Below are 21,101 nucleotides of genomic sequence, written 5' to 3'. Positions count from 1 at the left end.
GGGGCACTTGTACCCCAATGTTTATAGCAGCACTCTCAACAATAGCCAAATTATGGAAAGAGCCTATATGTCCATCAACTGATGAATGGATAAAAAAATTGTGGTTTATATACACAATGGAATACTATGTGGCAATGAGAAAAAATGAAATATGGCCTTTTGTAGCAACGTGGATGGAACTGGAGAGTGTGATGCTAAGTGAAATAAGCCATACAGAGAAAGACAGATACCATATGGTTTCACTCTTATGTGGATCCTGAGAAACTTAACAGAAACCCATGGGGGAGGGGAAGGAAAAAAAAAAAAAAGAGGTTAGAGTGGGAGAGAGCCAAAGCATAAGAGACTCTTAAAAACTGAGAACAAACTGAGGGTTGATGGGGGGTGGGAGGGAGGGGAGGGTGGGTGATGGGTATTGAGGAGGGCACCTTTTGGGATGAGCACTGGGTGTTGTATGGAAACCAATTTGACAATAAATTTCATATATTAAAAAAAAATAAAAATAAAAATAAAAACAAACAATACATTTTTACAATATCAGACCTAAAGCTGTCTAGACTACTCATAGAGAAATTTAAACTAACTATGCATACAAAAATCTCTATATTTCTAAAAGCACTCCAGGGAAAATCCTACTTGGATCTCAATAATTTTCAAACCTAACTTCTATTACTTCTAAGGATTAAACTCAATGGAGGGGATACTACTTGTAAAATGCATCTGAATAAACTAAAGAAAACCCACACATCAATGATTAATTCCAAAGAAAAATTATCATATAACATAGAACACTTAACTTTTAATGATAATCAATGTTGTTATTCTTTGGTCAAAGGATACTTTAAAAAGTATTAATTAAGCTTTGAATACCTCTTGGTGATTTGTAGAGGATCATCAAGGATAGGGTCATTAGCAAATGTTTCCTTATCAAAAAGTCTCTTTATAGCATAGTTTGCCAGCTGTTCCATAAGAAGGTATGTTTCATTAATATGCAAAAACATTGAAAAGTAGTGATTCTCTCCTTGGGAACACACATGAATACTCTCTGTTAGTATAACATTTGAAGTCTTTTCAAGTTTTGAGACTGCATCCCAGGAGATAACAAGTTTTACTGCAAATAAGAATTATAAGCAGGTATGATTAAATTTCTCAATACTGATTAATCCTTATCAATCACCTCTTTTAAGACAATAGCTAACCACTTGAAAAATGCTGCAAACTAAAATACTTTAGACTTCAAGATTAGTTCAAATTTTGAAGCATAACCATTACATACAATAATTGGTGATTCTAGGAAGAGATACAATTTTAAAGAATTTTTTAAAAAAATGTTCTGATTTTATATTTAAATCTGTTACTTTACAAAATTGCATTACCACTGATGTAAAAGCTATATGTACGCTATGAACATTACTGTTTGATTCTTCTTTATAACTATGGGCCATTAGGTATTATGGCTACTACATTTATATTGCAAATTTAAAACATGGATTGCAGAAAGTAGATAGTTTAGAACAATAAAGGAGTTATATGCCAGGTCACCATCATCATTTAATATCCATTCACTTCCCACAATATGCAAGGCATTCCATACATACTTCTAATGGCTCCTATGTTAAGCAACCAGTTAAAACGATTCTTTCTCCAGACAAAGTGAATTTTTTAATGTACAATTACTCTTAATATCAATACTATTACTTTATATACAACCTAACAACATCACAGAGTTGATAGGTCAGTCAGCAAGTTCAAAGCCATGGTAAGCAACAGAAACCACTTACTTTCTGATCCCAACAAAAAAGAATAGAAGCTCAGAAAGTTGGTGCTAAGATAGAGCCAACCCTGACAAGGGACCCGTCCTTTCCAGTAACTGCATGAGTAATAGGTCACTAACTTCTCCTGCTCTGGTAAACCAAAACATTTTTCAAATTTCAAAAGGGCTTCTCGAAATTTCTCAGGATCATCTTCTTTTGCAAAAGAATGTTTTCCCTCTTCAGCAATTAATCCCTAAAGGAGACAAAATATTTTTTGAAAATTATTAGCTACCAACAAAAATACATTTTATATATTTAAACAGTTCATTGACTAAAACTGTGTACATCTACATAGGTACATATGTGTATATACATGCTTCTCTCAGGACAGAGGTGAGCAAATTTTCTTAAATTTTCTAATTAGGCTTTTTCTAATGCCTCACAAGGAGCTACCACAAATATGGGTGCTAAATATTTTTTTGAGTAAGTGAAGGGTTCATTCAAATTCTAAATTCAAGAAATAATGATATGAAAATATCCCTAAGAGTACTCACAAGGGCAATAAAAACTAATCATTGACTTTTATAATTTTCTTTAGCACTGATTCTGACATTCATAATGTGTACTTCTGCCAATCCTGAAAGGTTATCAGTGAAACAATGACCTTTCACATAGTGTTTGATCCTAAAATAAGAGGGTCAAAGATTTTAGTATTCCATCTACAAAATATATCCATCACTTACTCTTATCTTTCCTTGTACAAAATTAGTAATATCTTCATTTGAATCAAACACAGATAAGGTCTTCATGATATTTTGTTCCAACCAATCCCAGTGTTTGGTTATTTCTTCTCTGTTGGCTCCTGATTCATAACGAAAGAGAATAAAAGACTGAAGGGAAACTTCACATCAAAATTGCTCTTGATATTTACAAGCTTAGTTTAAAAAGAAATAAAAGTATATCTGTTCATTTTCAAAAATGATCATAAAGGAATAAAGATATTAATTACATTTATTCTCTATTTCATCTGTATATGTGGGGATAAATACTATTTTTCATTGTTAAGTGAAAGAATAAAATATTTAATGAGAAGGGAAAAAAGTAAATACAACTCATGAGAAAAGACAAAATTCTGAAAACAAGATGCCAGTAACTGGTGCCCACAGGAACTAGTATTTTTTAAGAGAATATATAAAGTGCCAGTAACATAAATATATATAATTTAATCCTTGGTCTTCACATAATACAGTTAGTACTGTGCATATAATCTGTGTGACTACAAACAGCATGCACATAATACCATGTGAAATGTGGATTTCAGCAGTGGCAACTCTACTTATATTAGAAGGTAAAGCCTTTGTTCAGTCACCCTTTTCATTAAAGGGCCTAGTTAACTTAAAGCAGTTTCATCAAAGAGGTTAGAAACCTTACTACAAGTAAGTAAATCCGTGTGACCTGCCAGATCAGTAGTAGGTGGCTTGTTGAGAGTCAGATTAAATATTAGTTAGGCTCTGGGTAGCTTTGGCTTGAAGAACATTTCAATATCTGTAAGTCTTCCCTGATTACTGCATAAAGATCTCACCAGCACTGTGGATTACAAAAATTTCACTCAAAAGAAACATCTTGACTTTTAGTATGTTTTATGATATACGGAAGTGACATATTAACAAATTTACTGAAACTGCAAAACTGCCTATTTCCTATAATCCAGTTAGAAACTGTATTCATGTTACTAAAGTCACAGTACCATGTGTAATAATTTTCTTTAAGGAATCACAAATATAAGCCATGGGAAAATTTTAAGTCTTTTTTGGGGTCCTTTAGGTCTAAAGAAAGCTTCATTAGTAGGTAATTATTTTATTTCTGCATCATGTTAATTTGGGGGAATAAGTGATATAATAACTGCCCCTTTTTGAAGTAGAATGGACATTTTTCCCTAAATAATTTCTACCAACCAGATTTAGAGTAGAGCTTACAAATGTCTCATGATGTCAGCAGGTATAATGTCTGAGAGCCAGGAAAGGGGTGCCTGGGTGGATTAGCTGGTTAAACATCTGACTTCAGCTCAGGTCATGATCTCAAGGTTTGTGAGTTCGAACACCACATCAGGCTCTCTGCTATCAGTGCAGAGCCTGCTTCAGATCCTCTCCCTCCCTCTCTCTCTGCCCCTCCCCTCCTCATGCTCTCTCTCTCAAAAATAAATAAAACCATTAAAAAAATAAGATCCAGGAGAAAACACTCACCAGCATCACTAAAGACAATATATAGTAAGATGCAAAAACAAGCCACATATCTTTAAAAAATTAATGTTATGCTATATGTTCACACATATGAACTACCCAGAATCCACGTGTTTTATTTTTTTATTTTTGAAATATGATTTATTATCAAATTGCGTAACATACAGTATATACAGTGTGCTCTTGGTTTTGGGGGTAGATTCCTGTGATTCACCGCTTACATACAACACCCAGTGCTCATCCCAACAAATGTCCTCCTCAATGCCCATCACTCATTTCCCCTCTCTCCCGCCCCATTCCCCATCAGCCCTTAGTTTGCTCTCTGTATTTAAGAGTCTTTTATGGTTTGCTTCCCTCTCTCTCTGTTTGTAACTATTTTTTTCTCCATACTTTTTAAAAAGTGTATCTACTTGAGAAGAGAGGGAGGAAACAAAAGAAAGAAAAAGGCAGTCTTTCAATATTAATAGGCCGGAAATCTGGGATTTTAATTTAAACCAACATCATAAAGGCATAATAAAAGAAGTAAACTATCAATGTGGGTTTTTACAAAAATCTTGAGTTGTTTTGTTAGGAAGGATATCCTAATTCATTTTCTATCTACAATATATATATTTTGAGGCATTTGAACTATCTCGGCATGAATGAACATGTAGCATTACGTGTAAGACACCCCTTTTGTGAGAAAGTAGGTGTGTAAATAAAAATGTTTCAATTTGGGGGGCTTATACTCTCTTTGGGGGCAATTTTTAATTTTGCACTTGATTCCCTTAATCTGAGTTATCAGAGAAAGAACGAAGTATTTCATGGGAAGTTCTCATCTTCTCAGCAGTTCGGTGAAGCAGATGTAAGTTGAAAAAAGGAATCATGTAGTAGGAGCACTGACCAAAATTTGCTGGAACACATGCTTCAGGTCCCTCACACTAATAGATTTTTTAAAAAACCATAATAATCTATAATCTTGCTCTTGTCTCAATATAAAGTTGCACATTTAACTCATTTCTAAATCAAAACTGGGGAGTATAAATAAATGAAAATATTTAATTTTTAGTACCCTTATTTGTTTGAATTTTATGTTTTAAAAACTGTACTCACCACATGCAATTGACAGGTAAACTTGAGAATCGGGTGTCTGGTGTAGGATGCGAAATGGAGCAACTTTAGCAGTAGAGTCTAAGACTGAATCAAGAGTCCCAACCAAAAGCCCTGTTGTAATAAAGAGATTGTTGAAATAAAGATTTTACAATACGTAAAACTAATATCACTTCATCTGACAAACAACCAATGGATTAATCTTTTTTAAAATTTCTAGCCCAAAGTTTCCTTGTGAAGATTTTGCTTAAACAAAAAATATACTCAGGACAAAGAGACTACTGTGCTCCAATGTGAGTAGTACTGGAGAAAATTATCTTCCAATAAAAAAATAAGTCCATTTCATTGTCCAAATCTCACTATATATTTATAGCACTTATATCCTCCATAAGATTATGCATACAGCAGATAAGAATGTAGATTTTGGTACCAGAGATTTCCTGAGTTTGAATACTGGTTCTGTCACTTGTGCCAAACTGAACCAGTTATAGTTAACTTTTCATCCTCATTTGTAAAATAAGGGGGTTAAAATGGACCTACCACAAAAGGTTGTTGTAAAGATGAAATGAGTTAGTATTACATATAAAAATTAGAACAATGCTTAGTACATAGCAAAACATTTGATGTTAGCAAATACTATTTATATTAGAAAATCTTGGATATTTAAACAAGATAAAACCTTGACTAACTAAAATGTATAGGAAGGGAATTTTCTTTTTACCAATTCTTAATTTTTTTTAATTTTAGAGATAGAGGGAGAGCAAGTGGGGGAGAGGGGCAGAGGAAGAGAGAGAATCTTAAGTAGGCTCCACACTCAGTGTAGAGCCTGATCAGGGGCTCGATCCCATGGCCCTGGGATCATGACCTGAGCTGAAATCAACAGTCAGACGCTCAACTGACTGAGTCACCCAGGTGCCCCCTTCTTTAATAATTCTTAATTTCTCAATTTGGAATTCAAGGTTTTTGATCAATTAGTTCCAATTTAATTAACTGATTATATTTCCTACTCCTCCCTAGAACAAAGTTTGATGCTCTCTTTAACAATCAACTAATTTCTGTTAGAATCTTTGCTAAGCAGTTCTCTTTTTACCTATACATGCTAATACAAGTCTTCTAGCTCAGTCCAGCTAATCCAAATTCTACATTTTTTTTCAAGACCTACTTCCCATATAAAATCTTGACTGGTAGCTCCAAGCAATAATGTGTTCTCTTTCCCCTGATTACTTATAATGCTTAAAGTCTATACAACACAACCAGCATTTTGGTTATTAGGCTAGTTATTATAGCTACTTTCTAAATGCTTCATATATATTAACCTAGTCTCCTAACCTAGATTATTAGTTCTTTGAGGACAATAATCATGTCTTCTACTTCTGGGTTTGTATTCGCTCTTTTAACATATTGCTAGGCACAACAGGAGCAAAATTTCAGTAGGATGGCTAAAATATCTAAAACTACCTTCCTTTTCTGGAAGCTTTGATTGGTTGAGTGTTGGTGTTGTTTTATAAGCAGTTCTCTTTAATTTAGCATACAGATTTTTGGGGACAAATTTAAATCAATTGTAAAATAGGCTTTTTGCTATTTTCCTATCTTTACCCACTTAAAAGGAGTTAAGATTTCAAGCAAGCTTTGAATGAGAATACAGGTAGGTTGGCAGATGTGTGGTAGGAAGTTATTTATTATAAGCATTGAGGGAGGTAAATTAGAAGATTAGGATATAGAATAAAAAGCTAGACATCTGCTCAGCTGAAAGGAAAGGGTAAGAGAATGAATGTAAGAATCAATAAAAAGTAAAAATAGGGGTCACAAATGCAGCATATCAATTAATCTGACAGAGGGTAAACTATTTGATAGTGGGGTAAACTATCAAAGAAGATTTTGGCAATGGCAACAGGTACAGATTATAGAGAGAAAAGTCATCTGATATCAAAAAATCTGGTATGAATTGAAGACTTAAGAAGTAGAAATAAGAAAATCCAGACAAATATTCTGAAAGACGGGGTACTGGGGAAGAGAGAATGGGAATGAGGAGAGACAGAGGAAATTACTGTATTTCACCTAATAATGACAAAATTCCTGAAGGGTTTGTAGATAAAAGAAATAAATAATTCTATCACTTTCAGCCTGAAAAGGGGACTGTGAGAAATTAGATTTGGCTAAGAGATCAAGGATAAAGAAAAAAAGTAGGAGCTAAACATTGCAGATAGCCTCTTCAGAGCAATATGATTGAAATTATTAAGGAAATGGAACAAAGGAGAATGTTCTCAGGTTGAAGACCAGAAAGTGAAGATATTCAAAAGAAAGGTAAAAGAGTGAAGTAAAAGAACCACAAGAGGTAAATATCTTCAGGCTGAAAAACAAAGTCAAGTATATGAATCTCTATGTATATAAATATACAAATAACAATGTGACAAAATTGTCAAAATAAAGGTATTATAAGTTTAAATAAAAGCATATATTAAACAGCATTGGTTTGGGGTGCCTGGGTGGCTCAGTCGATTAAGTGTCTGACTTTGGCTCAGGTCATGATCTCACTGCTCCTGAGTTCAAGCCCCACACAGGGCTCTGTGCTAACAGTTCAGAGCCTGGAGCTTGCTTCAGATTCCTTCTCTCTGCACCTCCCCTGCTCACTCTCTGTCTCTGTCTCAAATATAAAATAAAACAAAAAATAAAAATAAAAATAGCACTGGTTTAGCTGCTAGATTTGCCTTCTAAGAATTTAAATTCTAAAAATTTCAAAAAATGATTTTCCAATTTGTGAGGAAATCATTTATTTTGCTTTTACCACATTTTTAAAAAATACAATTTATTGTCAAGTTAGCTGAATACAGTGTATATAGTGTATACAGCATGCTCTTGGCTTCAGGAGTAGATTTTCATGATTCATCACTTACCACATTTTAAATAAAACTAGCTGAAATTCTATTTCCTTGTTTACACACACTAGAAAAAGTAGTATTAGAAGAATAGGAGAGGGACACCTGGGTGGCTCAGTTGGTTGAACGTCCAAATCTTGATTTCGGCTCAGGCCATGATCTCAGTCCCAGACTGAGTCCCAGAGCAGGCTCTGTGCTGACAGCATAGAGTGTGCTTGGGATTCTCTCTCCCTCCGCCCCTCCCCTCCTCTCTGTCTTTCTCTCTCTATCTGTCTCAAAATAAACAAATAAAAAAATACCATGCTAAAAAAAAAAAAACCAATGGGAGAAAGAGCAAATTGGTTTAAAAAAAAAAAGTTTGGCTTGGGGCGCCTGGGTGGCTCAGTTGGTTAGGCATCTGACTTTTGCTCAGGTCATGATCTCATGGTCTGTGAGTTTGAGCCCTGCATCAGGCTCTGTGCTGACAGCTCAGAGCCTGGAGCCTGCTTCGGATTCTGTGTCTCCTCTCTCTGCCCCTCCCCCACTCACACTCTGTCTCTCTCAAAAAATAAGTATCAAAAAAAATTTTTAAAAATAGTTTGGCTCAACTGAAAAATAATGGGTGGAGTGTGGATGTGTGAGGAGGCAGGAAAGAAAGGAGAAGCCAGCATAATCATTCTGAGTAACACAGTAATGATTAATTCTGATAGAAAGTGTGAGACTGGGGACAAACCAGTCAAAATCACTGGCAAGAAAGGTCATTTTTTGCTGCAGCAGCAGAAATATTTGCATTATAAGTGCCTTACACTATGTAGAAAGGAAACTGTTCCATTTTTGTAAGTGCATTAAATCAGCATAAAACTATACAACAAATAATTTGGAAGCTAGTGCTACAATACATTTTTAGTCACCTGGGAAACCCACCTCATTAAGCTATAATCATCATCAAGTCCCAGCAAGTCAATTAGGATTTAATATGTGCTAATGTCTGGGTTGTAAAAGTACAAGAAAACAAGCAGATAACTTGGGGTTACTTTTCTATGTACACACAGGTTTATTATCTGACAGCCTGAACATCCAAGGTCATGAATCAGACTACACATGGGAACTTCTACAGTTATAGTAAATTGGGAAGAAAACAGACACTGTCAGCTACATGACAGAACAAGAGATTTAAAAATATAAAGAAGTTCAAATCATCCTTTGAATGTCTATATTGAGTAAGGTACCACTGCTCCAGACCCTCGTAAATGTCTATGGGGTTTTGATGGCACCCAGCCATACAAGTAACACCAAACTTCCTAAGGATATTCACCATCATAATACTTTTTATTAAATGGCACAGGATAACAAAAAAGCAAGATTCTACCATTTTTTAAAAATAGGCTATTTTCAGGTAATGATTATTGTTCACAAACCAATTATATATTTTTTTTAAAGTTTACTTATTTATTTTGAGAGAGAGAGTGAGACCGCGAGCATGAGCCAGGGAGGGGCAGAGAGAGGGAGAGAGAGAATCCCAAGTAGTCTCCATGCTCTGCACAAGCCCGCATGCAGCACATTCTTAAAACTGCAAGACCATGACCTGAGCTGAAATCAAGAGTAGGATGCTCAACCAACTGAACCACCCAGGTGCCCCAACAAACTAGTTCTTTTTAGCTGGACAGAGATAATAGCACCACTGAGATGAAAAATATCCTAATAGGTTGCCTAGTCCAAACTCTAGCAAACTCATCTACTCCATAGTATCTCTGATAGAAAGCCTGGCTTACTCCTTTATAACTCCAGAAAGTTTACGTCTCCCAAGGCAGCCTATAGCTTTGGTGGGACTCTCCATTAACTGCAAAGTCCTTTCTAAAATATGAAAGGATTTATATATCCAAATGTTACAGTCAGGACTAGCTTTATGGGCTTGTGACCTGTCCATAGGGCCCCATGCTCAAAAGGGCCCCTGCTTAGTTAAATGCTATGCTGTCACTGTCTTGAAATTCTTCATTTTTGAACAAAGAGCTCTGAATTTTCATTTTGCACTGGGCCCCACAAATAAGCTAGGTCATCCTAGTTTATAGTAGTTATCTCTGGGCAGCAGGATGATGGGTGATCATTATTTTACTTTATACCTGTATGTATTTTTGGAAACTTTTACAATGAATATTTAACCTTTCAGATAAAAAAAAAAATAAACCTACTTCTTACACACTTTTAAAAAGGAAAAAGGAAGGTGCTTCTCAGGATAAATAAATGCTATTTCCCTGTAGCATTTGGGGCAATGCAAAACATATACTTTATTCAACACGATGGGTCTTCAGATATCATAACTATCTTGTCTCCCCTTGCTTATTCTTCTCCTAGCTTAAAATATTCCTAGTTCTTTCCATTGTTTGTTTTATGAGATTGTCTGGGCCTCTTATTTTTTCTTCTACCATTCTCTTAACATACCTATTTCTCAAAGTTTCTTATAAAATGTGCCATTTAAACCTGAATGCCAGATATGGTCTGAACAAATGCAGGTTTCTTATACTGTGGGCTCCATGGTTCTATTAATGCAGTCTAAGATCATACTAACTTTTTAAGCCACTACATCTTATTATATTAAGCTTGTGACCAACTAATCTACTTTGATCTTTTTTACAAATATAAGCACCAACCTAGATAGTCTCTGTCCTGTACAGGTGATTTTTAAAAAAATAACCTAAATGCAATTTACATTTATCCATGTTAAATTTTATCCCACTAATGTCAACTGAGCATTCTAACTTGTCCAGATCTTTCCGAATCTTGATTTTTATTTTCTATGACCATGATTCTCAACGAAAACTTCGAACTGGATTCATTTGGAGGAGTATTTGAAACTACTCAAGCTCAAGTTTTGAAACTACTAAAGCCAAGAGATTCTAATTCAATTTATCTGAGATATGGCCTGGGTACTCTATTTTTCCCCTTAACTTTAGATCATAAAAATTTTCAAATGTACAAAAATAGAGAAAATAATATATTGACATTTCTGTGTGCCTATCACTTAATTTCAATAATTATGAACATTTCATCAATCTTCTGTCATTTATCCCTTCCTGAAGTCATTTAGTTTTTTTAAAATTTTTGTTTTTAATGTTTATTTATTTTTGAGAGAGACAGAGACAGAATGCGAGTGAGTTAGGGGCAGAGAGAGAGGGAGGCACAGAATCCAAAGCAGGCTCCAGGCTCTGAGCTGTCAGCACAGAGCCTGACGTGGGGCTCTAACTCACGAGCTGTGATATCATGACCTGGGCCGAAGTCGGATGCTCAACCAACTGAGCCACCCAGGTGCCCCTCATTTAGTTTATTTTAAAAGGTTCTTGGTTAAATATAACACACAGCCAATGCTGAGATAACTGACCTATGGTATTAATTGTCCCTTTCAATTTTTAGACACTTGCAAATTCGGTATACATTTCTCTTTTGTATTAGGTCAATGATAATGACAAATAGGTAGGACCCCTCCCAAGGGCTGAATGTTGGAGACACTATTAAAACAGCCACAGCTTGGAGACAGTAGTCATCACCAATGTACTAATTTAGTACACTTCAGTTTGACAAGTGTCTCTTTCTGCTTGTAAACTAGATTTAGGGCACTGTGTAAGGCAACACTGCTTTAGTGGCAGAAGAGTCATTTAAATTAACTTCTTAATTACAAGCAAGATTTATTTCCATTCTAAGTAAAATGTCTGGTTATAAATTTTGGCCATAGAAATGATTGCTAGAACTTTATAGTGGATTCTGTATCTTGTCATAAATTGCCATCTTTACAAAGCCAAACAAGTACTCCTTTACTGAATTTTTTATAATCTCAACTTCATTAAATGTTAATGACCAAACTAGTAAACTGCTTAGTAGGAAATACATTCAAATAGGAGAAAGTAGTGTTTTCAGTAGAGGTTGTGGGTATTCTTGATTCTATTGCTTTTGTTACCAGATCTAAGTCGTTAAAACGGGATTGTGAATGCTTATTTTAGAATAATCCAATAGCCACAGTTGGCATTTTGAAAGCTGCCAACCTTATACTAAGAGCTTTGGAAAATTAATAAAAGTAACTCTTCTTTGTCCTATTTTCCCTCTCCCTGCATTCTTTTAAAGACATTTACTTGAAAACTAGGTATATGTAAACACTCATTTCCTTTCTCAACCAAAATCTTTGTTCATTAAAGGATTTCGAAATTTGTATAGGGAAGTAACTGATACCACAAATGACAGACTATAATGTCATGTGGGGAAAAAGAATGCATGAATTATCAATCAAACGGAACTACATTTCTCAAGATTAAAACATAGGGAAATGTGAGAAGTGTTACCATCTTTATTTACAGCACTTTCTTACACTTTAAGACTTATCAATATACAAAAAAAGAGTAGCCCTCAAAAAATTAAAGACAATACAACATCTGAATTCCTAGATGCAAAGCAACAAGCATGGCAGCAAATGAATAAACTCATAAACAGTACAGCACTTTAAAAACATTATTTAGACGACCTGAAGCTGACCATTATCTTGGTTAGTATAAAACAAAAGGACAACTAATACAATGATAAAAAAATCAACAAATGTGATTATCCCTTGTTTTAAAACTTCACTTCTTTGGGGCGCCTGGGTGGCGCAGTCGGTTAAGCGTCCGACTTCAGCCAGGTCACGCTCTCGCGGTCCGTGAGTTCGAGCCCTGCGTCAGGCTCTGGGCTGATGGCTCGGAGCCTGGAGCCTGTTTCCGATTCTGTGTTTCCCTCTCTCTCTGCCCCTCCCCCGTTCATGCTCTGTCTCTCTCTGTCCCCCCCCAAAAAAAAAAGTTGAAAAAAAAACTTCACTTCTTTATAATGGAGTAAGGGAAGAAAAAAGACCATTTAGACTGGGGTAGAAAGAAGAGTGGAGATAAAAAAACAACAAAGATTTAATTCTCAAGTACCTTTAATTTTCTATCTCAGGTTTTCCTATTCTAGAGATGAGGGCATTATTTTTCAACAACCTTTTCTAGTTGCTAAGGGCATTATATCTTGAGTCTCATATTTCCAACCACAGATAAATGAATCTGGAATACTTGCTGTGTCCCCAACGACTGTCATCTTTTGCTTTTACACTATCAAATTATTTGTCCTGCTGAAAATGTCCTCCTCATTTCTCTCTACCAATCCACATCCCAGATATTATTAGTTCTCATAGATGGGTGATTTAATTCAAAAAACAATACAAACTGGTTTTTGACAAGATGTTCCTCAGATGCCACACTGGAATTATGCCACCAGAACACCACCTATGGTTATTAATTGCTGCTTTTAGGAAATCTTTGTATCATTTAACAGGGCATCTCATACGCATACTTTACACCAGACTTGGCCTTGCAAAATTGTTTTGAGGGTTTCAAATACCCCTCATTCATGACTATAAGTCACCAAAACCAGGCTGATATTATTGCTGACTACCTCAGTAATTATATATTTGTTTGCTTACTTGTTTATTATCTGTTTATCCTACTAAGTTATAAACTCTGTGAGGGTAGGAACTATTTGTTTTATTCGCTATTGTATACCCAACACCCAGGACAGTAGCTAGCTACCACCCCATTTGTTTCCACCCAGGACAGTAGCTAACTGCTACCCCATTTCTGGTTCCCTTCACAGCAAAACTCCTAGAAAGAATTATATACATTTGCTCTGTCTCCAAATATCTGTTTGGCTTCATATGCTCTAGTCCCTCTGGTCCCTGCTCATAGGTTACCTTAAAGAAGCCTTCCCAGACCAAATTTATCTAAAACACCAACCCCTCCCCTCTCTATCACTGTAGCTTACTTTATTTTTCTTCAAATGGCTTAACACCACCTGCAATGTCTTATTTGTGAATTTGCCTCTGCCAACTAGAATGTCAGCCCAAGGAGAATAAAGATTTTATTTTGTTCACTTGCTGTTATCTCTAGCACCTAAAACAGTGCTTGGTTTTTAGAAAGTACTTGGTAAGTATCTGTTAAATGAATGTATCCTGTACAATCACATACAGGATTTATTCTTACCTTTTGTGCTTATACAGCAACAGCAAAAGGTCGAAAACTGGGCAGATTTTCTAACGTAAAGGTAATATAAAATCCAAGCCATAGCTGTACTGCCACAGGGTAAACATTACAGTGCCATTTATTATTAATTTTTGGCTTACCTTACATCCATAGTCCTTCCACAACTGTCCACTAGAAACATGTTTTTACCAGCTGAATCATTTCTACTTGAAGTATCATGTTTTGAAAAATACAACTAAGATGACTAAAGAGTACTAAATGTATTCTTCAATACCAGTCAGTAAAACAATAAGTGATGCTTATATCTGTAGAAGTGCTGTTGAAGAACTTCCAGGTTTTGGGCAATCATAGATCAAAATAAAATGCTGTTGTGATATTTTATTCTAATACTTGTATGCCATTCTGGTTATAAATCATAAATGCATAATCACTCTCATACCAATATTATTGAATAACTATCAGTGTTTTACTTTTGTAGTAGTATGATTGCAAATTGGACATATTCAATGTTACTATTCCAAATTAATTTCTATATACAACATGGGAAAAGTAATTATTAGGGAAAATGGTATAAATATAGGTCCTCCTTTGGCCTTCAAGTACAGAAAATGGTACTTCATTAATAGATAAATGAATACCAGATGTTTATATCATTGCTCACAAGTTTCAAAAACTCATGAGACTCACATAACAATGACATGAGGTGGGGAAGATAAGTTTTGTTACCATTTTACAGATGAGGAAACGAGGCCTTTATAAAACAATTAGAGCTGAATAGAGGCAGAAAAAAATATTAAAAAATCAGGGAAGACAAACAAAGTCGGGTTAATAATGCAAGTGGAATCACTGAACTCAGTGGTATACTGATGTATTTGTGGATGCTGGTTTGTAGCTGACTTATTAAAAAGAAAATCCCATAGGGTAACCTCTGGGGAGGTCAAATTACACTGTGTTCTGTTCCCTCCCTGGAACATTCTGACCCATGCAAAATCAAGTAAAAAATTACTTTTAAAGATCTCTTTGAATGAGAAAGGTCAGCTTTGTGGGAGGTTTTGAAAAATGAAGGTTGTTCAGGGTCATCACTTTATAGTCTTGTTGTTTCATTAGAATGAAATCTGCTTGATAGCAATTAATACTAGTTTCCTACTTATATAATAAATCTCCAATACTTTAATCAAAAAAAAAAACCCTCTTCCCATGAGAATTGAAGATTCATGCCCCTAAGTTGAAGTGGAGTAGCAGAAGTTTCCTGTCTATGTTTCAGGAAAGGAAGACCCCAGCAGCAAGCAAGGGAAAGGAAAAAAGAGAGAGTAGTGTTATTAACAGGTATCTTAAAAAACAAACAAACAAAGAAACAAAAAAAACCCTGAGGCTTATAGGTATGCAGTCAATAATCCTTCCACTACTACCAAGAAAAAGTGGTGACAATGATCATCCTTCATATCTTAAGACTTCCAATGAAACTGTCCTTTCTCACTCAAAACAACATAGATGGATCTAGAGGGTTTGATGTTAAGTGAATAAGCCAGAGAAAGACAAATACCATATAATTCTACTCATATGTGGAATTTAAAAAATAAAACAAATTAACAAAGAAATGAACAAAAAACCCCCACAATTCTTAAATATAAAGAACAAATGGGTGATTGCCCGGGGTTGGGGGAAGATGAGTGAAACAGATAAAGGGGATTAAGAGTACACTTATTGTGATGATCACTGGGTGATGTATAAAACTGCTGAATCACTATATTATACATTAAAACTAATATAACACTGTAAGGGCACCTGGGTGGCTCAGTCAGTTAAGTGTCTGACTCTTCATCTTGGCTCAGGTTATGATCTCACGGTTGTTTTCCCTAGGGGTTGCTCTATGGGATTTTCTATTAAGTCAAAATGATATTTATTAATTTACAATATGTGTGTGGGTAGCGATTTGATATTTATCTGAAATGAAATGTCATGGTCACCATTTAGACACTCTGGTTCCAGTAATAAGGTACTTGGGAGACCAAAAATTTTATCAGTTCCTTTGTGAACATGGAATGCAGGCATATTTTGCTAAGAAAAACTTAATCGAGAATGTTTTCAAAGTTGGGCAACTTGAGTTGCAGGTGGGGAAAAAGGAGAGAAAGCCTTGTATTTTTGAGAGACGGTCACTAACAAGTTCTTTTAAAAGCTACCTTATTATGTATGTGTTTACTTATGACAAATCATTTCCACCATGATTTAAATTTATATAAATATCATAAAACATTTTGAAATGGAAAGCGCATTTAAGATATTATTATGTTCTAGTTCATACATATGATTTAATTTCAAGGTAATGGTGCCAAGATGAAAGAGGAGAGAGATAGGGAAACAGAATGTCTTAAAACTTCTCCATTTTAATAAGTTTACTCTTTAGTCTCATTCTACAACCCCAAAACAAGGTCTACTGAAGGAGATGATCATTCTAACACACAAGAACCCTCTTACACTATGCAGATACGGAATATTCAAAAATCAGATACTCTCAACAAATGATCTGAATTAAAGCTTTCTGATTGGCAGATCTTCCTAAGTCTGACACACTAGAATGTAGCCCCATAACTCCACTCATGCAGCACCCCAACTACCAAGCAAATTGTTGATTTGTGCTTAATGAGCCAAATATGCATAAATTATTTTCAATTACATAAAGACAGGTGCTAAATTGAGATGCTATAGAAAAGTCATTACCCTTATCAGCCAGGAAGATCAAGGGATAATGTAAGGTAACTGCAAAAGTCCAGAAGGGTGAATTACTCCACTAAATGACAGAAAATCACTTTATCTATAAAATAACCTTTACATATAATGAAAATTTCTACAAGATATTCTACCTTACTGTGAACCAGGAAAACTAAGATTAAATAGGCAAATGATAAGTAATCTACTAGATGTCTACTAAATGGGTTTCAGAAATTTAGAAAAGGACCTCGGAATTCTAACTTACAAGTTAATCTCCTGTTACAACCACCCTAGGGTTCTCTGTTGCCCCAATTCCATTTTTAGGAAAAATAAGAGTCAACTAACTTTACCAAATCCACAGCTAAAGTCATTACATTGCTGGTGGTTATTGCCAATTATCACATGGCAAAGAAATAAAATCTTAAAGAAAGTACAACTATTAACATTTCTAGATGGTCATTATCTCTTCTTCATTAAACAAAATGTATAAAGGAATCTTTTAAAGGGGTAGCACATAACACTGGATTTCAGCAAGCAAAACAGACAAAGGCAAGCTTATGCTGGCACCCAAACTCCTGTGAGAGGTAATCCAAATGTGGATTTGTGTAAAGCATAACAGAGCTCTTGGCTTCACAATTTTAAGTAAAAAAAAAAACAGTAATTGAGCAGTCATAAAAATCAGCACATGCTTATTCTGGACCAAAACGAACCAAACAAACCTTAAAAACACCTCTGTTCCTTTCTGATCCATTTTGCTTAATTTACATGTAATAAAGTGGCAGCACTCGTGGAAATTTCAAGCATCTTGACAATACCACAGGTAAAATAATCATGCGGACATACACATTGACCACAATATGGGCCTATGGCTATTCTCAACATACATGTGTGGTAGAAATCTTGGTTTAGTTCTGCAGACAAATCTCTTATTCTAGAGATATGGGCTTTTGAAGAGTACATGGGAGTGAGTGGAATAGAGAAACTGGTGCAATAGGTCTATGTTTTTTTTTGTTTTTTTTTTTGTTTGTTTTTTTGTTTTTTAATTTTTTTTTCAACGTTTATTTATTTTTGGGACAGAGAGAGACAGAGCATGTACGGGGGAGGGGCAGAGAGAAAGGGAGACACAGAATCGGAAACAGGCTCCAGGCTCCGAGCCATCAGCCCAGAGCCCGACGCGGGGCTCGAACTCCCGGACTGCGAGATCGTGACCTGGCTGAAGTCGGACGCTTAACCGACTGCGCCACCCAGGCGCCCCAATAGGTCTATGTTTTAAGAAAACATGTGAAATGAAAAACTAAACACAGAAAAAAAAGGAATGATTATTTACAGGAAATTTGCAACAAGTAAACTCTTTCATACTCCATTACAGTGGTTTGATTCTCAAGAATCTGATTTACCTATTATTTTTCAGGAACACAGTTGTACAAAGTGAAATATACCTCCTTGGTAAATGTGGACAAGAACACCATAAAAATTCTGGTCAAGAAAAGTTATGGGGAACCAAAATATTATGCTGTAACACAGGGCTGTAAGATGTTTTAAATGTACTCTGAGTTGTTCTTAATGGACTAAAGAGGGTAAATAATGTCACTGGGTAATTATGAACATTGATTCTCAAATTTAATTTGGAAAATAGATGCATCTATTAAATGGAAAGTCTCCTCTGCAAAATAACACTTGTAATTTTTAAAACTCAGAAAATGACCAAATGTGAGTTTAACCAGGCAATTTTTGTTGCCATATTTTCAAGGGGGACTTTTTAGAAGCCAGATAAGATGAACAAGTCTTGCAAAATTAAAAAAAAAAAAAAAGCCTCCTGTAGAACCTCAGAATTCTCTCCAGCTTGGGGATGGCTTGGAAAAAAAGAGGAAATAAAGGCACATATCTGTCACCACCTTAACAACATGCACTGATTTGGCACCAATTACCTTTCATTTCATCCTCTTAACTCTATGAGGTAGACACCATTTCCTAGAAGAGGAAGAGCAATGCCATCTCCTCCGTGAATCTTTACACAACCTTTCAGTTATTTGGTTCTAATTAGAATTTGCCTGATTTACTAGTTACTGGTTATAAGTCCAATTTGCCTGGGTTACTGGTTACTTCCCCCTAACCCGACCCTCTCCCCCGTATCCAGATCAAGAGCAATTCAAGGGCGGAAAAGTGAATCGTAACTGTCTTCGTACACTAGCATTCCTTGTGGCACACAGCAGGCGTTTATGTGTAATAAATCAAAGTATCTGTCGAATGCCATTCAACAAGAGATGAGGATGGGGCTAAAATGTAGATTTCCCTACTCTTCCCTCTTCCCGCTACATCACGCTGCCTAAAGGAAGTCTGGTCCACCACTGCAAAGCCACCATACCAAACTGCAAATGGTCACGAAAAAGAGCTCTGCGTCCCCCTACCAGCCGTGTCCAAAAGTTTGAATGCCCCTGCCCCAGACGAGAAGTCTCCAAATTGTCTGGAGGCTTTAAACACGTGACCCAGGGCCAGTTCTGGATTTGCAAAATCAAATCACTGAAGCCAGGACGGATTCGGAGGCAAGAGTTAAAAACTCCCACTGGTTTCATAGGTTGGCTTACAATCGTGGCTTTGAAAGAAGGGGCACCGCCGCACACTCGAGAGGGAAACGAATTACGAGGACGGTTACTCTGAAATAAGATCCCAGGGACTGAAAACTGGGTGGCAGAGCAAAAGATGCTAAATTGGGAGGGGTCCGCGATTCTGAGCCCTCCCCCGCAAGTCCGACCTCCCCACCCCCCGCCACTTCCGAATCTCTCATTTGAAGCCTTTCCCTCAGGATGTGACCGGGGCTCCTCCCTTTCTCCTCACCATCCTCCCTGCCCCCCCCCCCCGCGACGCTTACTTGCTCCCCCACCAGGATGGTGATTATCAAGAGGGGGTTTCGTGAAAAAAGTTAAGTCCACAACTGCCGAACTGGCCCCTGTCACCAGCCTAAACGCTACCTGTCGAGGTCTAACACTCGTCGTCAGCCTCTCCCCCGGGGGAAGCTACGGGGCAGGTACTCTGTCTCAGAAAGAACCCCTCCTCTGCCTCAGATTATTCCACCGCCTCGGAAAGGACCCCTCCTTCCATTCCCCCTCCCACCCGAAGCGCAGCGGCCAGTCGAGTAAGGTATTTTCGGGATTCAGGGGCGGCGACGGAAAGGTGGTGGCAGAAGAACCCGAGCCCCTTCGCCCGGGGCCGAGAATCGCGCGGCGGGTGGCGACGAGTAACTGTTTTCCTCGCCGCCTTTTAAGTACCCGCGAACACGGCCCCGAGTTGGGTGGGGGGTGGCCACAGCTTACCTGTGAGACCCCCTCCGCCTTCCTCGCCGTAGCCCCGACGCCGCTGAAGCACGAAGTAGTCGTTGGACCTTTCCATCAGCCACAGCTTCAGTGCATTTTTCAGGAGCACTTCCTCAGGCTTCAGCCACATCGCGAACTTTGTGCCGCCCGGCAGCGGCGACCCAGATACCTTCCTTCCCTCACCCTCCACCTATTTCCCTCTACTTCTCCTCCCACCAAATCTCCCTCAAGCCAAGCCACGGCTTGGGTTCACGTTTTCCACACTTCCCCCAACCCTCCCTTCTCTCCCACGTAGGCAGCAAGATTGCCAATTCCCTCCCACAGCTCTACCGCCCGACTGGGAAATAGTCCCGCTTCTTTGCCTCCTGGGAGTTGTAGTTTCCTATTCGCTTTTCTGTACTCAAACAATGGGAGTGGGGGACTACGATTCCCATAATCCACTGGGGTGAGGACGGGGTGCGGGTGCTTTCAAAGCGCGTCCCGCCACCACTTAAGTGTATTTTGCCTACTTAAACTTTAAAGCGGTTTTTTTTTTTTTGTTATTGTTCAAATAAATGAGCCCCAGGTATAATTATGTTGCTTCTTCTCATCATTTTACAGCCGAGGGTGTTAAACTGTAGAAAACAAAGTTTCTGGAATTTTGGAGTAAAGAACGGCCCCTTCTGGGAAGCAGCAATAGCGGCAACTGATATTAAATGAGCTCTTTGAAAGCTATTTCATAAACAGATCATTTCACGTAATTCTCACAGAAGTCTTTCGAAGTGGATATTATTCCTCACTTTGCACAAAAATAAAAGCGCAGACCGGTGAGGTGACTTATCCAAGGTCACACAGTAAATGGAATCTGATAGAATTCTAATTTAAAATCTTCCTTAAACTGGAGAGTGTGATGCTAAGTGAAATAAGCCATACAGAGAAAGACAGATACCATATGTTTTCACTCTTATGTGGATCCTGAGAAACTTAACAGAAACCCATGGGGGAGGGGAAGGAAAAAAAAAAGAGGTTAGAGTGGGAGAGAGCCAAAGCATAAGAGACTCTTAAAAACTGAGAACAAACTGAGGGTGATGGGGGGTGGAAGGGAGGGGAGGGTGGGTGATGGGTATTGAGGAGGGCA

At 37.1% G+C, this 21,101-nt stretch overlaps 1 protein-coding gene across 4 annotated transcripts in view; it reads right to left on the bottom strand.

The window, feature by feature from the left end:
- TBC1D8B (TBC1 domain family member 8B) overlaps window positions 1-20,267 on the bottom strand; it is a 60,241-nt gene extending 39,974 nt beyond the window's left edge. For 3 of the 4 annotated variants that reach the window (XR_007149009.1, XM_047844399.1, XM_047844402.1), the window contains exons 1-5: window positions 19,985-20,267; window positions 5,084-5,194; window positions 2,495-2,613; window positions 1,779-2,004; window positions 868-1,108 (exon numbers count right to left, since the gene is read on the bottom strand). Coding sequence is in view for 3 of the 4 variants with exons in the window: in XM_047844399.1 (XP_047700355.1) it covers window positions 868-1,108; window positions 1,779-2,004; window positions 2,495-2,613; window positions 5,084-5,194; window positions 19,985-20,114 (827 nt within the window). In the remaining variant the exon portion in view is untranslated. The remainder of the gene's footprint in view (window positions 1-867; window positions 1,109-1,778; window positions 2,005-2,494; window positions 2,614-5,083; window positions 5,195-19,984) is intronic. The other variant, XM_047844400.1, reaches the window with a different exon arrangement.
- Between the last annotated feature and the right edge of the window lie 834 nt (window positions 20,268-21,101).

This window comes from Prionailurus viverrinus, chromosome X (genome assembly GCF_022837055.1).
Source record: "Prionailurus viverrinus isolate Anna chromosome X, UM_Priviv_1.0, whole genome shotgun sequence".
NCBI lineage: Eukaryota > Metazoa > Chordata > Mammalia > Carnivora > Felidae > Prionailurus > Prionailurus viverrinus.
The sequence above is the reverse complement of the archived record's forward strand: the minus strand, read 5'-3'. Positions and strand labels throughout refer to the sequence as shown.